The sequence below is a fragment of the Mauremys mutica genome, chromosome 7 (assembly GCF_020497125.1).
Source record: "Mauremys mutica isolate MM-2020 ecotype Southern chromosome 7, ASM2049712v1, whole genome shotgun sequence".
In the NCBI taxonomy this organism is placed as follows: domain Eukaryota; kingdom Metazoa; phylum Chordata; order Testudines; family Geoemydidae; genus Mauremys; species Mauremys mutica.
In genome coordinates, this window is record NC_059078.1 from 62,987,721 (window position 1) to 63,002,602 (window position 14,882).

General features: G+C 59.4%; 1 protein-coding gene across 7 annotated transcripts; it reads left to right on the forward strand.

Annotated features, from left to right (window-relative positions):
• Window positions 1-1,785: 1,785 nt before the first annotated feature.
• On the forward strand, window positions 1,786-12,668 carry MTG1 (mitochondrial ribosome associated GTPase 1). Of its 7 annotated transcripts, none has more exons than XM_045023304.1 (12): window positions 1,786-1,924; window positions 2,658-2,722; window positions 3,030-3,134; window positions 4,841-4,921; window positions 5,945-6,001; window positions 6,711-6,801; window positions 7,404-7,465; window positions 8,257-8,353; window positions 9,088-9,169; window positions 10,692-10,815; window positions 11,121-11,233; window positions 11,853-12,668. In XM_045023304.1, the coding sequence occupies exons 2-12, from the start codon at window positions 2,669-2,671 to the stop codon at window positions 11,875-11,877; spliced, it is 891 nt and encodes a 296-aa protein (XP_044879239.1). In that variant the 5' UTR covers window positions 1,786-1,924; window positions 2,658-2,668; the 3' UTR covers window positions 11,878-12,668. The 7 variants fall into 7 exon arrangements, 6 of the variants coding, with proteins under 6 accessions (XP_044879239.1, XP_044879238.1, XP_044879235.1 ...); XM_045023303.1 differs by having other exon boundaries at window positions 1,796-2,002; XM_045023300.1 differs by lacking the exon at window positions 1,786-1,924 and adding an exon at window positions 1,988-2,117.
• The last annotated feature ends 2,214 nt before the right edge of the window (window positions 12,669-14,882 follow it).

The window sequence follows — 14,882 nt, forward strand, 5'->3', positions numbered from 1 at the left end:
GCTCTGCAAACCTCACAGTTTGGGCTCCTGCTATTCACACTTGCTTTCTGGCAAGTATTTTTAAAAAAAATTTAGTTGCCTTTGAGTATTAGAGCGGTGGGAGAGGGAACGTACTCACCATTTTTTAAAAAAACCTGGCCTTATGTGTTGAACAACTCTGTAGCTCAATTGGTGGGGTGGGAGTTGGAAGGTGAATTTTGGGAAGGCAATATCTTTTGCTGGTGTGATAAACTCAGGACAGACAGTTGCAAGGTGGGGGGAGGAGTCAGTCCCAGAGGGTTAAAAGGCCCTCCTCCTTATCAACTGGGAGGCAACTACAGGTCAACCAGGTTCAGCTGAGAAAGGGTTACCAAGGTAGCAAATTAGGATCAGCTGATTCCAACTTGAAGCTGCCTGAGACCTTTTTAAACCCCTTCCTGGGAGGGAGGGGAAAAAGCAGAGAGAGAAGGAGCCTGGCTGCCAGGAGTGTTGAAGCAGCAAGCCTCCCCAGGAGGAGCGGCAGGACGCTCTCCTACAAGGCAGGGTAAAAAATACTTTAACTAAGACTAATGGGAAGACAGGGGACAGACTTCCCCTGAGTTCTAAGGGGGACTGCATTACCCAAGCCGGTCTCACCAGAGCTAAAAACAGCAGAGGCTGGGGAGACTGAGACGGGACTTTGCCACACTGGGGAGAAGCAAAAAGTGGATTTGATTCTGAAAATGGCAAGCTGTGCAGTCAGCAGACTGTGTGTACATGCTCTGTTAGTGTATAAAGCACAAGAAGGCAGGACACGTGTGCATGGGGGAGAGCGGGGATATGGCCCCTGGGGAAGGAAAGTTTCTGTGGGTGAGGGGAGTAAAGCCCCGTGGTTATGACAGGTGTCGCTGTCCATGTGACTTGAGGATATCAGCACGAAGGCTGGTCAAACTGGGAGCCTAGTAGCCAGAGAGAAGAGCAGGACTGGAGCAGCTTTGAACCTAGCTCTTTATTCAAAGCATCAGATGCAGCAGTACGCAGGATGTCATCTTCAAGGGGGGCAGTAACACAGGTGCTCCTGGAGCTACTGGGGATGACAACATGGAGTCCATCTCCGTCACTGGGTGCCTGGCGCAGCGGGGTCTGGGACTTGCCTTCCAGATGCTGTGGAGCTGGACAGCTCTAGTACCAGTTGGTGCAAGCGATTTGGTATCGCACATCATCCAGCGGTAGCATGGGCGTTTCCTCAGCTGGCATGGGGGGCACTATTTCAGATGGAGTGGGGGGAGCTACCCTGGCAGGGGAGCTTTTTCCTGGCACAGGTGCTGATGCCAGGGCAGGGGGCGCCACGGGGGGGGCTGCCCTGGGAGGGGGGCTTGTGCCTGGCCCAGGGGGCGCTGCCCTGGCGGGGGGAGCTGCGGGGGGCGCTGCCCCAGCAGGGGGGGACGTGCCCGACAGGCCAGGGGATGAGTCCGTGCTCCTTGTGCCACAGCCCGGCTGCCCCTCACACCGCGGTTCTGCCATGGCTGCCTGCGGAGAGGGAGAGACGGGCGTGAGTCATGGGCGCAGCGGTCAGTACCCCCCCCCCCCCGGCCCAGCCCCCTCACGCCGCCCCAGGTACCAACCAGCCCGCCGAGCCCCCCCAAGCCCCGGGCACGGAACTGCAGCTCCCGCGCCCCCGTCTCGCCTTAGGCCGCCTCTGGCGCCACACGCGCAGCCACCGCCGCCCCGCCCCGCCCCCAACAAAGCCCCGCCCCAACTCCCTACGTCACAAAGCCCCGCCCCTAATGGAGTCACCCCACAGCGCGGGCCGGCAGGGCCCGGAGTTCGGGCAGGGGCAGCCTTGTTGCCAGGCGATGAGGGACCCTCCCCCCTGTAGAATGGTGGTTGGGACGCTGCTCTGGCCGTGACCTTTTGGCTCCTCCCGTTATTCCCGGCCCGGCCGAGTGGTCTGGGGGCGGGGCCTGTGAGCGGCCGGAACCGGAAGCTGGCCGGGCGGGGAGTGTTGCGGAGGGCGCGCTCCGGGTCGCTCCCCTGGCTGCTGGTGGGTTCCGGCGGCGGGATGCGGCTGGCGGCGGGCGCGCTGCGGGCCTGGCGGCAGCGCTTCGATTTCGGCGGCCGGGATGTGGCCGCCTGGTTCCCCGGGCACATGGCCAAAGGTGGGGCCTGGGCCCCGGCGCTTTGCGCGAGGGTGGCTCCGGCCGGCTCAGAGATTTGCCAGGGGAATAATCTAACCGGCCGGGCTATGGGCCGCGGGGCCGGAGATTCGCGTGTTCTCCCCGCGCCCGGGGGCCGGGCAGTGTCTGTGCCCGCTACGGAGCCGGCCGCGCTCCACCCCCGGCACGTGCACGCGGGAGCCCGTCCCACCCCCGGCACGTGCACGCGCCCCAGCGCGGGAGAGACCCGCTGGGAGCGGCCTGTGTGTGGCGCTCTCCGGACGCCGGGTGATGCTCCCCGGGGCTGGGTGCGCCGCGTCGGGGGGACCAGGTTTGCTGCCCTGTCAGTCCCGACTCCCGCAATATTTGGGGTCCGCTGGGCGTCCCGGCTCCTGCAGGCGCCTTATGGCCAGGCAGCCTCGGGTCCGGCCTGGCGGGTATCTCTGCCCAGGGCCTGGTGCGAGCTGCGGGCGGGGCTGAGCCAGTCCCTTCCCCTGGCGGCCAGGCTTGGTGGGCACAGCTGACCTGGCTCCACTTTGGCAGGCCTGCGGCAGATGAAGGAGTCGCTGCGGAAGGTGGACTGCCTCATCGAGGTGCACGATGCCCGAATATCCTTCAGGGGCCCGAGCAACACAGCAGAGCCCTGCCCCCTTGCACAGCTCCATGTGTAACCCCTGGGCTGCTGCGTCCTTCCAAAGCCAGTACGTGGAGCCCACAGGGCTGTGCGTGGCCCTCTGGTCCCTACTGCTTCCCTCCCTGGCTGGGGTCTTGCTGTGGTGCGGTGTGCTGACGGGGCTGCGGGAACCTGCCTTGTGGGAGGTGAGAGTTTATCTCCGATGGAGCAGGGTTCTGCGGGCTGGACCCTTCCCTGTCACTGCGGGTATCTCAGTTCTTTGGCTTCCTTAACGGTAGCACATTCCATTCTCAGGCCGGAACCCGGCCTTCCAGGAGTCCCTGGGAATCAGACCTCACCTGCTTGTACTGAACAAAATGGACCTGGCTGATCTGACTCACAAAGCAGTAAGAACCCAGTTTAAAGTCTTTCTCTTCCCACTCTTCACAACCATTTTCCTGTTTAATTTGCTGATGCAGCTTCTCCGAGTAATCTAGAGTAAACGTTGGGGCTAAGGCCAGGTCTACATTATAAACGTACAGTGGTATAACTATGTGGCTATGGGATGTGAAAAATCCATACCCCTGAGCAACACAGTCATACCAACCTAATCCCCTGTGTACGCAGCGCTGTGGCGACAGGAAGGCTTTTCCTGTTCTTATAGCCAGTGCGCCTCACAGCAGTGGATTAGTTAACACTGATGGGAGAAGCTCTTCTGTTTGCATAGTAGCGTCTTCACTGAAGCGCTGCAGTTTTTTAAGTATAGACCTGCCCTGATGGTACTAACCACATGGTATCTCCAAGCAGGGCAGCAGGTTTTCTGGAGTGACCATAGGCAATGCCCATCAGTTACAAGGAGCCTTGTGCAGTCGTATTTCCTGTTATCGCAGGAGAATTGGGGTTTCCACTCAGAGCGTGGTCAGGTCTGGCCCCTGGTGGGGGAGGCCCTGGCATCAGCCCCCGGGTCCACAGATCCTCTAGTGGATCCGTTGTATTAATGCAGATGGGATCTGTGGGCCAAATGTGTTAACAGAACCTAGTCACTGTCCCAACATTAAACCGTGTTAAACAAGGTTCAGAGTTTGGTATACAGAGGCCTTAGCCTGCTTAGTGATATGGCAAACACACCATGAAACAGTCTTTTGTTAAAGATCCAGAAGAAAAGAGAAGTAGTTGAAGTGTTTGAAACGGGGAGGTATTTAAGTGAGGCCTTCAGTTCATCAACATCCCTTGTTCCCTCTTCCGTTAGTCCTCCATCTCCAGCGCTAGGGTGCGGATACAGGATGCGGCCAGCAGTCAATCGAGTTGGCACTAAGGAGATCCAACACCCCCGACTGTCAAATAGGCAATGTCTTTACAGGGTCTAAGCCAGCTGCAGCTCTTTTTGAGACTGTCCAGCTAGGGGCCCCCAGCGAAAGGCTCCCCCTGGACAGCTTCACCCAGCTGGCAGTAATCCCCACTGGTGATACCTGGCTGTTTGGTGACCTGTGCAGGGCACCCTTGCTGGTGGCTTGATCTGCCACTAGCTCTGTGTTTGAACCATCCCTTCACACACTGTCTTCTTGTTGGCAGTCTAGCAGTCAGGCTCAGTCCAGAGAGCTGTCCTCTGGGCCAGGATGGAGGCACCACAGGGCTGGGGTCCTTGTGTGGTGGAGGCAGCAGAGCTGCTGCTGCTGTTGTCATATACTACTTGGCTGAACGAGCCTGGATTCAGCCTGCCGTCTCCATTATAGGTAGCATTGCCATGTAACACTCCCTGATCCTCACCACATCCCTGTGAGCTCTGGTGGGTTGGCTGAGTGTTGTCATCCTCGTTCTATAGATAGGGAAAGGGAGGCACAGGAAGGGGGGGGGGGGCTAGACTCTGGGCCTCCCACAGGAGCCTGTCTGCCTTTCTGAGCTGGTCAGCAGTCAGACTTTCCAGACAGATAGTGGGGAGTGGAACAGATATTTGTGTTTTAGCATTGTGCCTTCTCTGTGAAGGGTAACTCAGCTGATGGCTACAGCACACTTCACCCCAGTTCAATCCAGCCTGAGCAACCTTGCCATGGTTTGGACAAGGGGGCACCAGGGGCTGCATTCTCTGACATGGAAATCTCTCATTTCTTGCTAGAAAATTCTGGAGCGCTTGGAGCAGGAAGGGCTCAAAAACATCCTCTTCACAAACTGCGTAAAAGATGAAAATGTCAAGAAGGTAACAGCCCCTGTCTCTTCTAACAGCAATTCCTTACGGCGTGTGTCTGTTCTGCAATGTGACTGCTTGGAGCTGAGGGCAAGCCGTGCTGCACTCGGCTCTTCAGCGCCCTGGGCACCTCGGTGAGATCAGGTCCCATTAGTGACTGCAGTACGTTTTTACTACAGGATTCCACTTTAGCTAATGCCGCCTCGGGATTGTTGACTTCAGATCTAAGAGCCCAGCTTGAACCTCTAAGCCCCGGGGAGCTTGTGGCGCTGGCAGTTAGAAAGAGCATCTCTTTACTCGTACATTGAGTGCACTTTCTCCCGGGCTTGCTGAGAGACCACATGGGAGCACTGCCTGCTGGCATCCGTACAATGTGCCTTTCTGAGCAGTGCCCCAGTGGCAGGCATGGCCGTTGTGGTACACTCAGAAGTAGGATCTGAGCACTCGTGCCAGGGACATCGGGGTCAAGCTTTGATTATTTTAAACATTGTTAAAGTAACCCTAATGCTCATGCAGCCACAAATGTGGCCAAGCGCTTCTCTCAGACCTGCAGGGGAGTCCTCAGCTCCCAGATTCTGCCCTGCAGTGGGAGATCTGTGCATGGAGAATGAGCTCGGTATCAGTTGACATCCACCCTGCAGAGGGCAGAGGAGAGTCTTGCCTTTCATGTGGACCAAAACCACCAGTGTGAACATTCCCAGTCTCCTCTGCTTTGCCTGCATTAAAGCTGTGCATTAGTTGTACTCTGAACACAGCTGGAAGTGAAAGCTGGCTAGGAAGGACTCACGCCACCGTGGCTCTTCATTTGGAAGCAGTTGCCAAACTGTGTTAAAGTACAGGCTAGCGGCAGAGAAGTCCCTGGCTTTCCCACTAGCTGGTGTGTTGCAGCCGGAGGCGTGCCTGTCCCTCCAGTGAGGTCTGCCTGGCTGCTCGTAGCAGCACTGTGCTTGCCAAGGAGTCTAACTACAGGGTACTACCCACTTGGGACAAGCCACCAGTGCTTTCCTTAGCATCTGTCTTTGTATTGCCCTGCAGGTCATCCCTCTCATCACGGATCTGGTCAGCAACAGCCAGCGCTACCAGAGAGTTGAGGTCAGCTAATGGGCCAGAGTGAGAATGGGGCAAGTGTGCGAGTGAGACTCCCACACTGCTGCCCGGTTCCCCACATGAGCAAAGGGCTTGTCCAGCTGGATGCACTGATCGGTGTGTAGATGGTGCCCAAAGAGGTCCTGGTTCTCAGAGTGCTGAGAGCCCTCTGTCCCCACTGGAGCCAGCGGGAGATACAGTGCTCTGGTGGCTGCAGGGCCCCCAGCATGCTCTCAGCTCCTGGGGCTGGGTCTTGCTCCTGGTTACACTAGCATCAGTGCAGAGCAGCTGACTCCAGTGAAGTGAATCTGGTTTTCCACGGTTTGAGTGGGAGAAGAGTCTGGCTTCTCTGTTCAGATGGAAACATTCCACTGGTGGCCTGGACTTCCAGCTGGTCTCTCCCTGACAGTGCTGAAGCCAGAAGTTTAATGAACTGTGCCGGGCTCCATTCCCCGGCAAGTCTGGCTTATGGCTTCCTTGTTTCCATGCAGATCCAAATGAATCTATCTTGACACATCCACACTCCTGTTAGCTCTGCCCTGCCTGGTGTGTGTGTGGGGGGGGGGGGGCAGCTGAGTGGGACAGGGAGCCTGGCACAGTGCCGGCTGGCGGATCTGGGGCCTGGCTGGGTGGGATGGGGAGCCTGGTGCGGTGCTACCTGGCATTGCTGCCAAGGGAGGGAGTGGCTCATCAATCTCCCTTCCTATTGTTCCAGAACATGGAGTACTGCATCATGGTGATCGGAGTGCCCAACGTGGGGAAATCCTCCCTTATCAACTCCATGCGGAGGCTGCACCTCAAAAAGGGTACTGCCTGGTGTGCCTTCCCATTGTGCCCCGTGGCTCGGGGAGAGCACTCCCTGCCTGTGGGTCACAAATCCCTGGAGGGCTGGGGGCTTTGAGGTGGCCTTGGGGCAGGTTCATCAGACCTCTTAGTGGTTCAACTCTCTCCTGCAGGGAACTGGCTCCCCTAGCTGCTGAATTGGCACTGCAGGCTGCGTCTTTTCCCTGGCTGTTCAGTGACCCAAGCTGAGCAGGGCTGGGTTCAGCCAGTGTTTAGCTAGGAGGACCCGGAGGCAGCAGGGGAGTTGGGCCTTTGTTCCCCTCTCTGCAGCTGCTCTGCTGTTGCTGTGATGTTCGGTGAGGGATGCAGAGGGGCTGGCAGAGCTCACTTAGGAGCAGTGAGAGAGAAACTGGGGGGCTCTCTGGGGAACAGGCGCTGGCTGAACGGGGCATCAGTCCCATGAGGCACACCAATCAGAGCGATGGCTGGGAGATCTCTTGGATATGCACAGGGCCCACTCCTGCACCGTGAGGCCAGTGGCAAAGCTCTGTCAGTGCCCTGGGAGCTGGCCAGGCCAGAGTGAGCCTTCCTTCTCCAGCTGACTGGGCCTCTCCTTTTCCTGAAGGGAAAGCGTCCCGTGTGGGTGGCGAGCCAGGGATCACCAAGGCCGTGCTTACCAGAATCCAGGTACTGTCCTCGGGAGCTGTGCCCCTGAGCACGGCCGGCCGGAGTGCTGTGCTGGCCATGGACAGAGCGTGTGTGTGCTTTCATTGTATAGCTAATGTGTGCACAGCGCGAGGGGCTGCGTGAGGCAAGTAGCCGTTCAGTTGAAATGGTGAGAAGGTGGCTGGGTTAAGAGACCCCTGGGACAACACAGCATTGGTAGCTTCCAAAATAACACTAGGGTGCTGCCTGGTTGTGTGCTCCAGGCAAGGCCTCCCCGTGGCTCTATAGGGATAGAATATGGGGCTGGGAGCTGGGCCCCCAGGCCTAGCTTGAGGGGACTGCTTCGCCAGGTCCCCAGGACTGCAGTGAGGTGCATGCCAGGATCTGTAGTCTCTGCAAACTGCACTGCTGGTAAAGGTCACCTGTAAAGGAAGTGACCCTGGATGGCACCAGCCCAGTGTGGTTCTTTGTGGGTGACTCATGTAGGAGGGGGCTGGGCTCTGCCCCACTTTGTGCTTTGCTTTGGCCCTTGGGCTGCTGGCAGGTTGCTCGAGGGACCCTCTGGGGCGGAGCTGGGGTGCCCGGTTGTACTGCGCCGTTTCCAGTGCCAGTGTTCGTGCTCCACATTGTCTCTGCCCTGGGCTGGTGGATCACAGAGTTGTCACACGCCATTCCCAAGTCGGCTGGTGGGGGGAATTGGCTTCGAAGTGCCAGCGTCCCCCCGGTTTGTGCTGGCGCTGCTCAGGGTGCTGCTTTGGGCTCTGCTCTCTGACCCGCACAGCCTCGTAACAAGCCTACCTCTGCCTGTCTAGGTCTCCGAGAGGCCCCTTATGTATCTGCTGGACACGCCTGGAGTGCTGGCTCCGAGAATAGAGAGCGTGGAGGCGGGCATGAAGCTGGCCCTGTGTGGTGAGAAGGGCTTTGGAGCTGCAGCTGCTTCTGGCCAGGGGCTGTCCTCACTTGGCTCTGCTGGGGCTGAGATGGGAAGCCCCGGAGCTCATGATCGTGGGCACAGTGTGGGGGAGGGGGGCACGCTCCACCCAGGCAGCAGGGCTTTGTGGAGGCAGCATGGGCCGTGCCTTGAGACATGTTGTTATTGGGCGCTTGGGGCAGAGCCACTGCCTGTCCCTCTACTCTTAGGAGCCCAGCTCGGGCCAGGCTGCTGCTCCCAGCTGTCTTGGGGGGGGCGGGGGGGCAGGGCATCACTCAGCGCATGTGCTGCAGCCCAGCTGTCTGCCCTGCCCCTCTCCCCGGCCTGGCCACACTGGCTGTGAGCTGCACCTGGTGACCATCCAGGAGATCAGCTGCTGGGGCTCTCGCCCCGGGGTGGGGGTGGCACTGCGGGCTCTAGAGCTCAGTAGGAACAGCCCATCTCCCCACCCCGGGAAGCTCCTTACTAGGCCAGTGGCCATCTCCATACTGTGCCCGGCACTGGGCTGGAGCCTGGCTGTGCCCAGGGTGGCCCCTGGGGAGCAGCGCCTCAGAGGTGCCCTGTGCACACATTCTCAGGCTGGCCAAGCTGGCCCTAGAGCGGGCGGCTGGAGCCCTGTGGGAGGCACAGCTCCCAGGCCAGTGCGGACAGAGCTGTCTCTTGCCCTCTGCCCTGCATGGCTGGCACTCAGGCTATGCTCTGTGTCTCATAGGGGCCATCCGGGACCACCTGGTGGGTGAGGGCATCATGGCCGACTACCTGCTGTACACCCTGAACAAGCAGCAGCAGTTCAGGTGAGCACTTCCTGAGGACCTGGCTGTTGTGAGGTGGGGCTGGCTGGGCTCATACATTGAGACCCCAGGGGCTTCCCTGGTCTTGGGGGCTGGCTCCTGCCCATGTCTCCCCAGTGCCACCCCTCAGCTCTTGCTTGGAGTCTGCTCTTGTGCATGCCGTTGGCAGGGAAGCTCCTGCAGCGGGGACGCTCCTTGCCAGAGCGGAGGGTCTATCCGCTCCTGATGTGAGCCTAGCTGGCGGTGCCCCCACATTGAGCTGCCACAAGGGGCTGTAGGAGGTGGAATGGTGCCCAGCACATGTCGTATGCAGAGTGTTACGTCACGCTGCATGACTTTGAGGGCCAACCTGAGGGCAGACTGTGAAAAGCAGGGTGACACCCCACGCTGGTTGCATTGTCTATAATTAGATTGCAGTAACAAGTGGGCCCCTGAATAACTAGATCAGTCTCACCATGGAGTCACAGACAGTCCCCTTGGGCTCTCCGGTCTGTCTTGCCACCCAGGCAAGCTGGACTTAGTGAGGGCTGGTTGCTCTGCACCAAAGATCACACAAGATTTGGGTTGCTGCTAGTCCCGTTTGTACCTCAGATCTCACACCAAAGACAACACTTGAAGCCAAGCCTATGGTAAACTAACTAATGATGTATTAACTAGGAAAAGAAATGAGAGTGCTCTTATGGTTAAAGCAGGCAACCGTATAGACACACATGATGTGTGTCTATGGTCTTTAAAGGTGATGGAGCTGTAGCAATCTGTCAGCACAGAATGTCTTTTAGGGCTAATCCAGGTTGACCCTGGGGGGTCTCTGCTTCTGTTTTGTGGCTCCAGCCATGGGAGAGTCAAACAAGATGTTAGCTATTTTTATTTCCTTTGTAGCCTCTTCATGGGTGTGAAGGGACAGTTAACACAGTCTTTGTATTGTGATGTTTATGTGTGAAAGTTTATGCCCAAATAAATGTGTTAGTCCAGGGGTCCCCAACCCCCGGTCCGCGGCCCGATACCGGTCCGCGGCCTCTTACAAACCGGGCCGCGAACCGACCCAGTGGACCTCCCGCAGGCGTGCCTGCGGGAGGTCTACCCGAGCCGCGGGACGAGCGCTCCCTCCGCAGTCATGCCTGCGGGAGGTCCGCTGCTCCCGGGGCTCCGGTTGAGCTGCCGCAGGCATGACTGCGGACGGTTCGCTGGTCGCGCGGCTCAGCTGGACCGCCCGCCGGCACGCCTGCGGGAGGTCCACCGGCTCCAGTTGAGCTGCCGCAGGCATGCCTGCGGGCGGTCCAGCTGAGCCGCGCGACCAGCGAACCGTCCGCAGTCATGCCTGCGGCAGCTCAACCAGAGCCGGTGGACCTCCCGCAGGCACGCCTGCGGGCGGTCCAGCTGAGCCGCGGGACGAGCGCTCCCTCCACAGGCATGACCGGTCCCTGGTCCTGAAAAGGTTGGGGACCCCTGTGTTAGTCTGTATCAGCACAAAGAACTAGTGACTAACACGGCTACCCCTCTGAAACCTGTCTCTTTGCTAGTGAAGGCTCCCACCTGGAAAGGGCAGGTATCAGCCCTGCTGCCCCATGCCAGAGCAGCGAGGTGTTCACTGCCTGAGGCCCCCCGTAGCCAGCAGTCCTCGTAGAGTGGCAGCTGGGGACACCACACAGGTAGGGATGTGCAAAAATCCCTGCCGTCCCCAGGAGGTGGCAGTAGAGCTGCTTGGGTGACTGATGGGGCCAAAAGGAGCCAGGAAGGACCTGGGACCTGTCTTCTGTGTGGCGGGCTGGTCAGCTGGGGCGTGGAGGGTGCTGGCCCTACCCCAGAGCAGGCACTGCATGCTGTGTAGCCACGCCATCCCTCTGCACACTCCAGAGCACCCTGAGCACTGAAGTGCTCTGCCCTGTGCCCTAGCCTGGCTGGTGCTTCTGCCCCTGCCCTGTGGTGCTAACCCACTTTCACTGCCCTGGCACAGCTACGTGGAGCGCTATGGGCTGGGCGAGCCCAGCGACGACATCGAGAGCGTGCTCAAGCGGGTGGCACTGAAACTGGGCAAGACACACAAAGTGAAGGTGCTCACAGGGACAGGTGAGTGCCCCTGCGGGCCTGGGACCCCATGGGGGGGGATGGGTGAGAGCTAGCTGGGGGGGTTCATGCCAGGCGGAGAGCCTGTGGGGAGGTGGGTAAGTGCTGTGCCCATGCCACCTGGAGATTCCAAGGCTGGAGGGGAGGACGAGGGAGCTGGGTGGGAGAGAAGGGGAATGCCCCACCCACTGCTTGCTGCAGGTTCTGGGGGAGCACCCCGGCCTAAAGGCGCGCAGGGTAGGGGCGCCCCAGCTACTGCCGACTGCAGACCCTCTGTTCAGCGTGATTGCCTGAAGAGGCATGGCCAGGGCGTGGGGCTGGCACCAGGAAGGGCAGTAGGGGCTGGCAGGTGTTGCCCGTTGGGGCAATGGAGGCTGGTGACTGGTGAGGGGAGGGAGGATCTCTGAGCCCTGGTGTGTTGTGGGGGAGCCTCTTGTGTCGGTTTGCATGGAACCAGGGCCATGCAGTGCCCAGGGACCAGCCGGGGCTAGCTCCTCTCCCCCCTCTCCCAGCCTGCATTTGGGGCTGTGTCTGTGCAGCCATGGACTCTGGAGCCCATCCAGAGGTGCTGGGCTGGGCCATGAGCTCCCCCCTCACCTACAGCCTTTGCCTTCTCTTGCAGGGGACGTGAACGTGATCGCGCCTGACTACCCTGCAGCCGCCTATGAGCTCCTGCGCACCTTCCGCAAGGGGGAGCTGGGCCAGGTGCTGCTGGACTGAGCCCTGCCCAGCCCCCACGCCTGGCTCGAGCTCAGCTGCCACCCTCTTGCCCAGGCTGATCATGGCATGGAGGTGGCTCATGGGCAAAGCAGGATGTGGTGGGCCCAGGCTGTTTCCCTCCTCCTGCCCCATGCACACGCAGCTCTGGGGTCAGTATGGCTGTGGCCAGGAGAGCAGCCCTCATGTGGGTCTGTATTTGGCTTCCCAGCCAGGGCCAGGGCCCCTGTCATCACTTGAGTGGGCTCTGTCTGCCCATCATCCCAAGGGTGACGTGCTGTGAACAGACCCGAGCCCAGGGACTCCCCCATCCTCTGTTGGGGGTTCTTGGAAAGGCAGGGCCCTGAACTGCCCCCCTGCGTAGGTTCATGCTCCTTTGGGCTATTGCCCCGGTGGGCAGAGCCAGCCTCTGTGTCTCCTGGAAGAGCAGAGCAGCCCTGCCAGGGACCCCTTCAACAAGACGTGCTTCCGCTGTCCCACAGCATGGACCAAAGGGCTCCAGCTGTGTGCGGGCAAACCCTCGTCTGCTCTGTCACTGCCACAGCTGTCAGCCCACTGGTCTGTAGTGGCCAGCAAGCCCCAGTGCTGGGCCTGGATCGTGAGGGCAGGTGCAGCGTGTGGTGGCAGCTTCATTTAAAATAAAAACTGGGGCACATGTAGTGAAATCCAAGCCCTATGCTGCTAGGATTTAATGGTCATTAAATTCAGTTCCATCCTGTCACCACGTTGGTATTTATTAACACAGCACTGTGTCGCTGGTGTTCTCGGGGGCTGGCACTGGGGGCAAGCGTGTGAGCTGGATGTTTGTGCTGCAGTGTTCTGTGGGGGGAGCTAAGTGTTGTGATGTCTTTAGGTTTCAGATACAACCCAAGGGGCAGCAGCAACTCCCCTCTCTCAGAGCGAGGCGCTCAGGCTCTGCACACGCAGGCAGCGTCGCCGTGTCGATCACACTCGGCAGCTCCCCCTCAGAGCGAGGCGCTCAGGCTCTGCACACGCAGGCAGCGTCGCCGTGTCGATCACACTCGGCAGCTCCCCCTCAGAGCGAGGCGCTCAGGCTCTGCACATGCAGGCAGCGTCGCCGTGTCGATCACACTCAGGGCAGCTCCCCCTCAGAGCGAGGTGCTCAGGCTCTGCACACACAGGCAGCATCACCATATCAGTCACTCAGGGTAGCCCCCCCGAGCAATGGGCTCAGGCAGTGTCACTGTGTCTCACATTCAGGTCACACTTTCATGGTCCTCTTTGCAGGCCCCAGTGGGAGTGATGGAAGCTGAGACTGTGAACATGATTCTGAGGTAAGGGCTGGATCCCACAGGGGCAGGGTTCATGCCTCCCTGCAGACATAGGACAGCTGTTAGCTCTGGCAGAGAGCAAGTTCCCTGCTGAGCCCCTGATGGCCCTGTTGTAGTGGGCAGTGGTCTGAGTGTAGTGACATTTGCCCCTGCACTTGGGTGGGTAGAGCAAGGACAGAGGGGAGTGCAGCACTGCTCATGCTGCCCCACAGGAGCTGGCTGCTTCTCCTGCCCAGCTGCCACTAGGCCCCTTAGGGAGTGAAGTAGCTGGGCCCAGCTGAGCCTCCTCCATATGGGGCTGAGTCTGCTGGGGCAGGGTACCACACAGGAGTCCTCGCAGACCAGACCCTGCTTGATCACCGCATCTGTCAACCTCCCCGAGGTGGGAATCTGTAGTAGGAGAGAGCTCCTAAATCCAGATCTACACTAGTTCCAAGGCTACACTAGTTCCAAGGGCTGGAGGCAGTGACTGGGCAAACTGGCTGGAAGTAAGGGATACACTTTTAACAGTGAGGCCGCGTAATGCACGGAATAGCTGACCAGGCACTTGGGGGATTCTCTGCCACATTGAGTCTTAACTCAAGATGGGATAGGGGCCGGTGGCAGCAATCATGGGGTGGGCTCTCTGCCTGTGCTCTGCAGGAGATCAGATTGAATGATCCCATCTGGCCTTAACCTCTCTGATCTGACCTCCCAGTGAGAATGCAGGGCTGAACTGCTGCCTGCTCCCAGAGCGCTGGGGGAGCAGTGGGGGAAGGTGCTGCAGGCCATACATGACCAATGAGCAGGAGTGGGAGAACCCATGGCCGGGGTGTGTCCCTGAGGCCTGCCCGTGGACAGTGAGCAATAGGCTGGAGGCAGCCATCCAAGCTTCCCTTGGTGCTGGCTGGGGCAGCCGTGCCTGGGTGGGGGGATAGTGTGTGCTCCATGGGATATGGACTGTGCTTCCCCCTGCACTCACAGCTCCCACTCTGCTTCAGCAAGGCAGCCTGGCTGAGCAGCCTCCCCATCCCCCTGGACACACAGCGATTGCACCCAGAGTGTAGGCATAAGCCCAGAGCCTCCCCAAGCGTTATTCCTGCAAAGCCATGGCAGTGGTGGAGAGTGATGGGATGAGAAGCCTCCAGCACTTCAGGGAAAGGTCCCATGCCAAGTGCAGGGGGGGCAGCCCTTGTACCCCAGGGCTGGAAGAGAGGGTGTCTGCAAGATGCCCCTGCCCTCTCTCTGATGCCAGGAGCAGGCACCACTCTGGCATGTCCCTCCCCAGCTCCCAGTAAGTCAGACTCTCCTCTAGACTTTATTTCCACGTCACCGTGAACACATGTATAAAACCATTACAAACAAGGAACATTAAAAACAGGTGAGTGCAAGAACGTGCAGCCCCCTGCTTGCTGGGTGGGCTGGCATCGGGCCTGACAAAGAGGCTGGGGCAGGGCTCTGCATGGGGAGGAGGTGTAACTACACTGTTTGCATGCACATACAGCGAGCTGGCCGCTCGCAGGGGCTGTCTAGACACAGTGCCCGAAGCCCAGCCTGCCATGCAGGGCGTGGGGGGATCCCCACCAGTCCTTGGGCACTGAGGAGCAGCTCAGTGCCAATCTACCTCCTGCACCCTGCCTCTGGCTGCTGGAGGGTTAAGTGGG

Excerpts from the sequence above, each read along its gene's own strand:
- MTG1 (XM_045023300.1), top strand. The coding sequence starts at position 2,021 with ATGCGGCTGGCGGCGGGCGCGCTGCGGGCCTGGCGGCAGCGCTTCGAT. Across the intron at positions 2,723-3,029 it reads TCGAGGTGCACGATGCCCGA|ATTCCATTCTCAGGCCGGAA; the intron begins ATATCCTTCAGG and ends TAACGGTAGCAC. Across the intron at positions 10,816-11,120 it reads CAGCTGGGGACACCACACAG|CTACGTGGAGCGCTATGGGC; the intron begins GTAGGGATGTGC and ends GCCCTGGCACAG.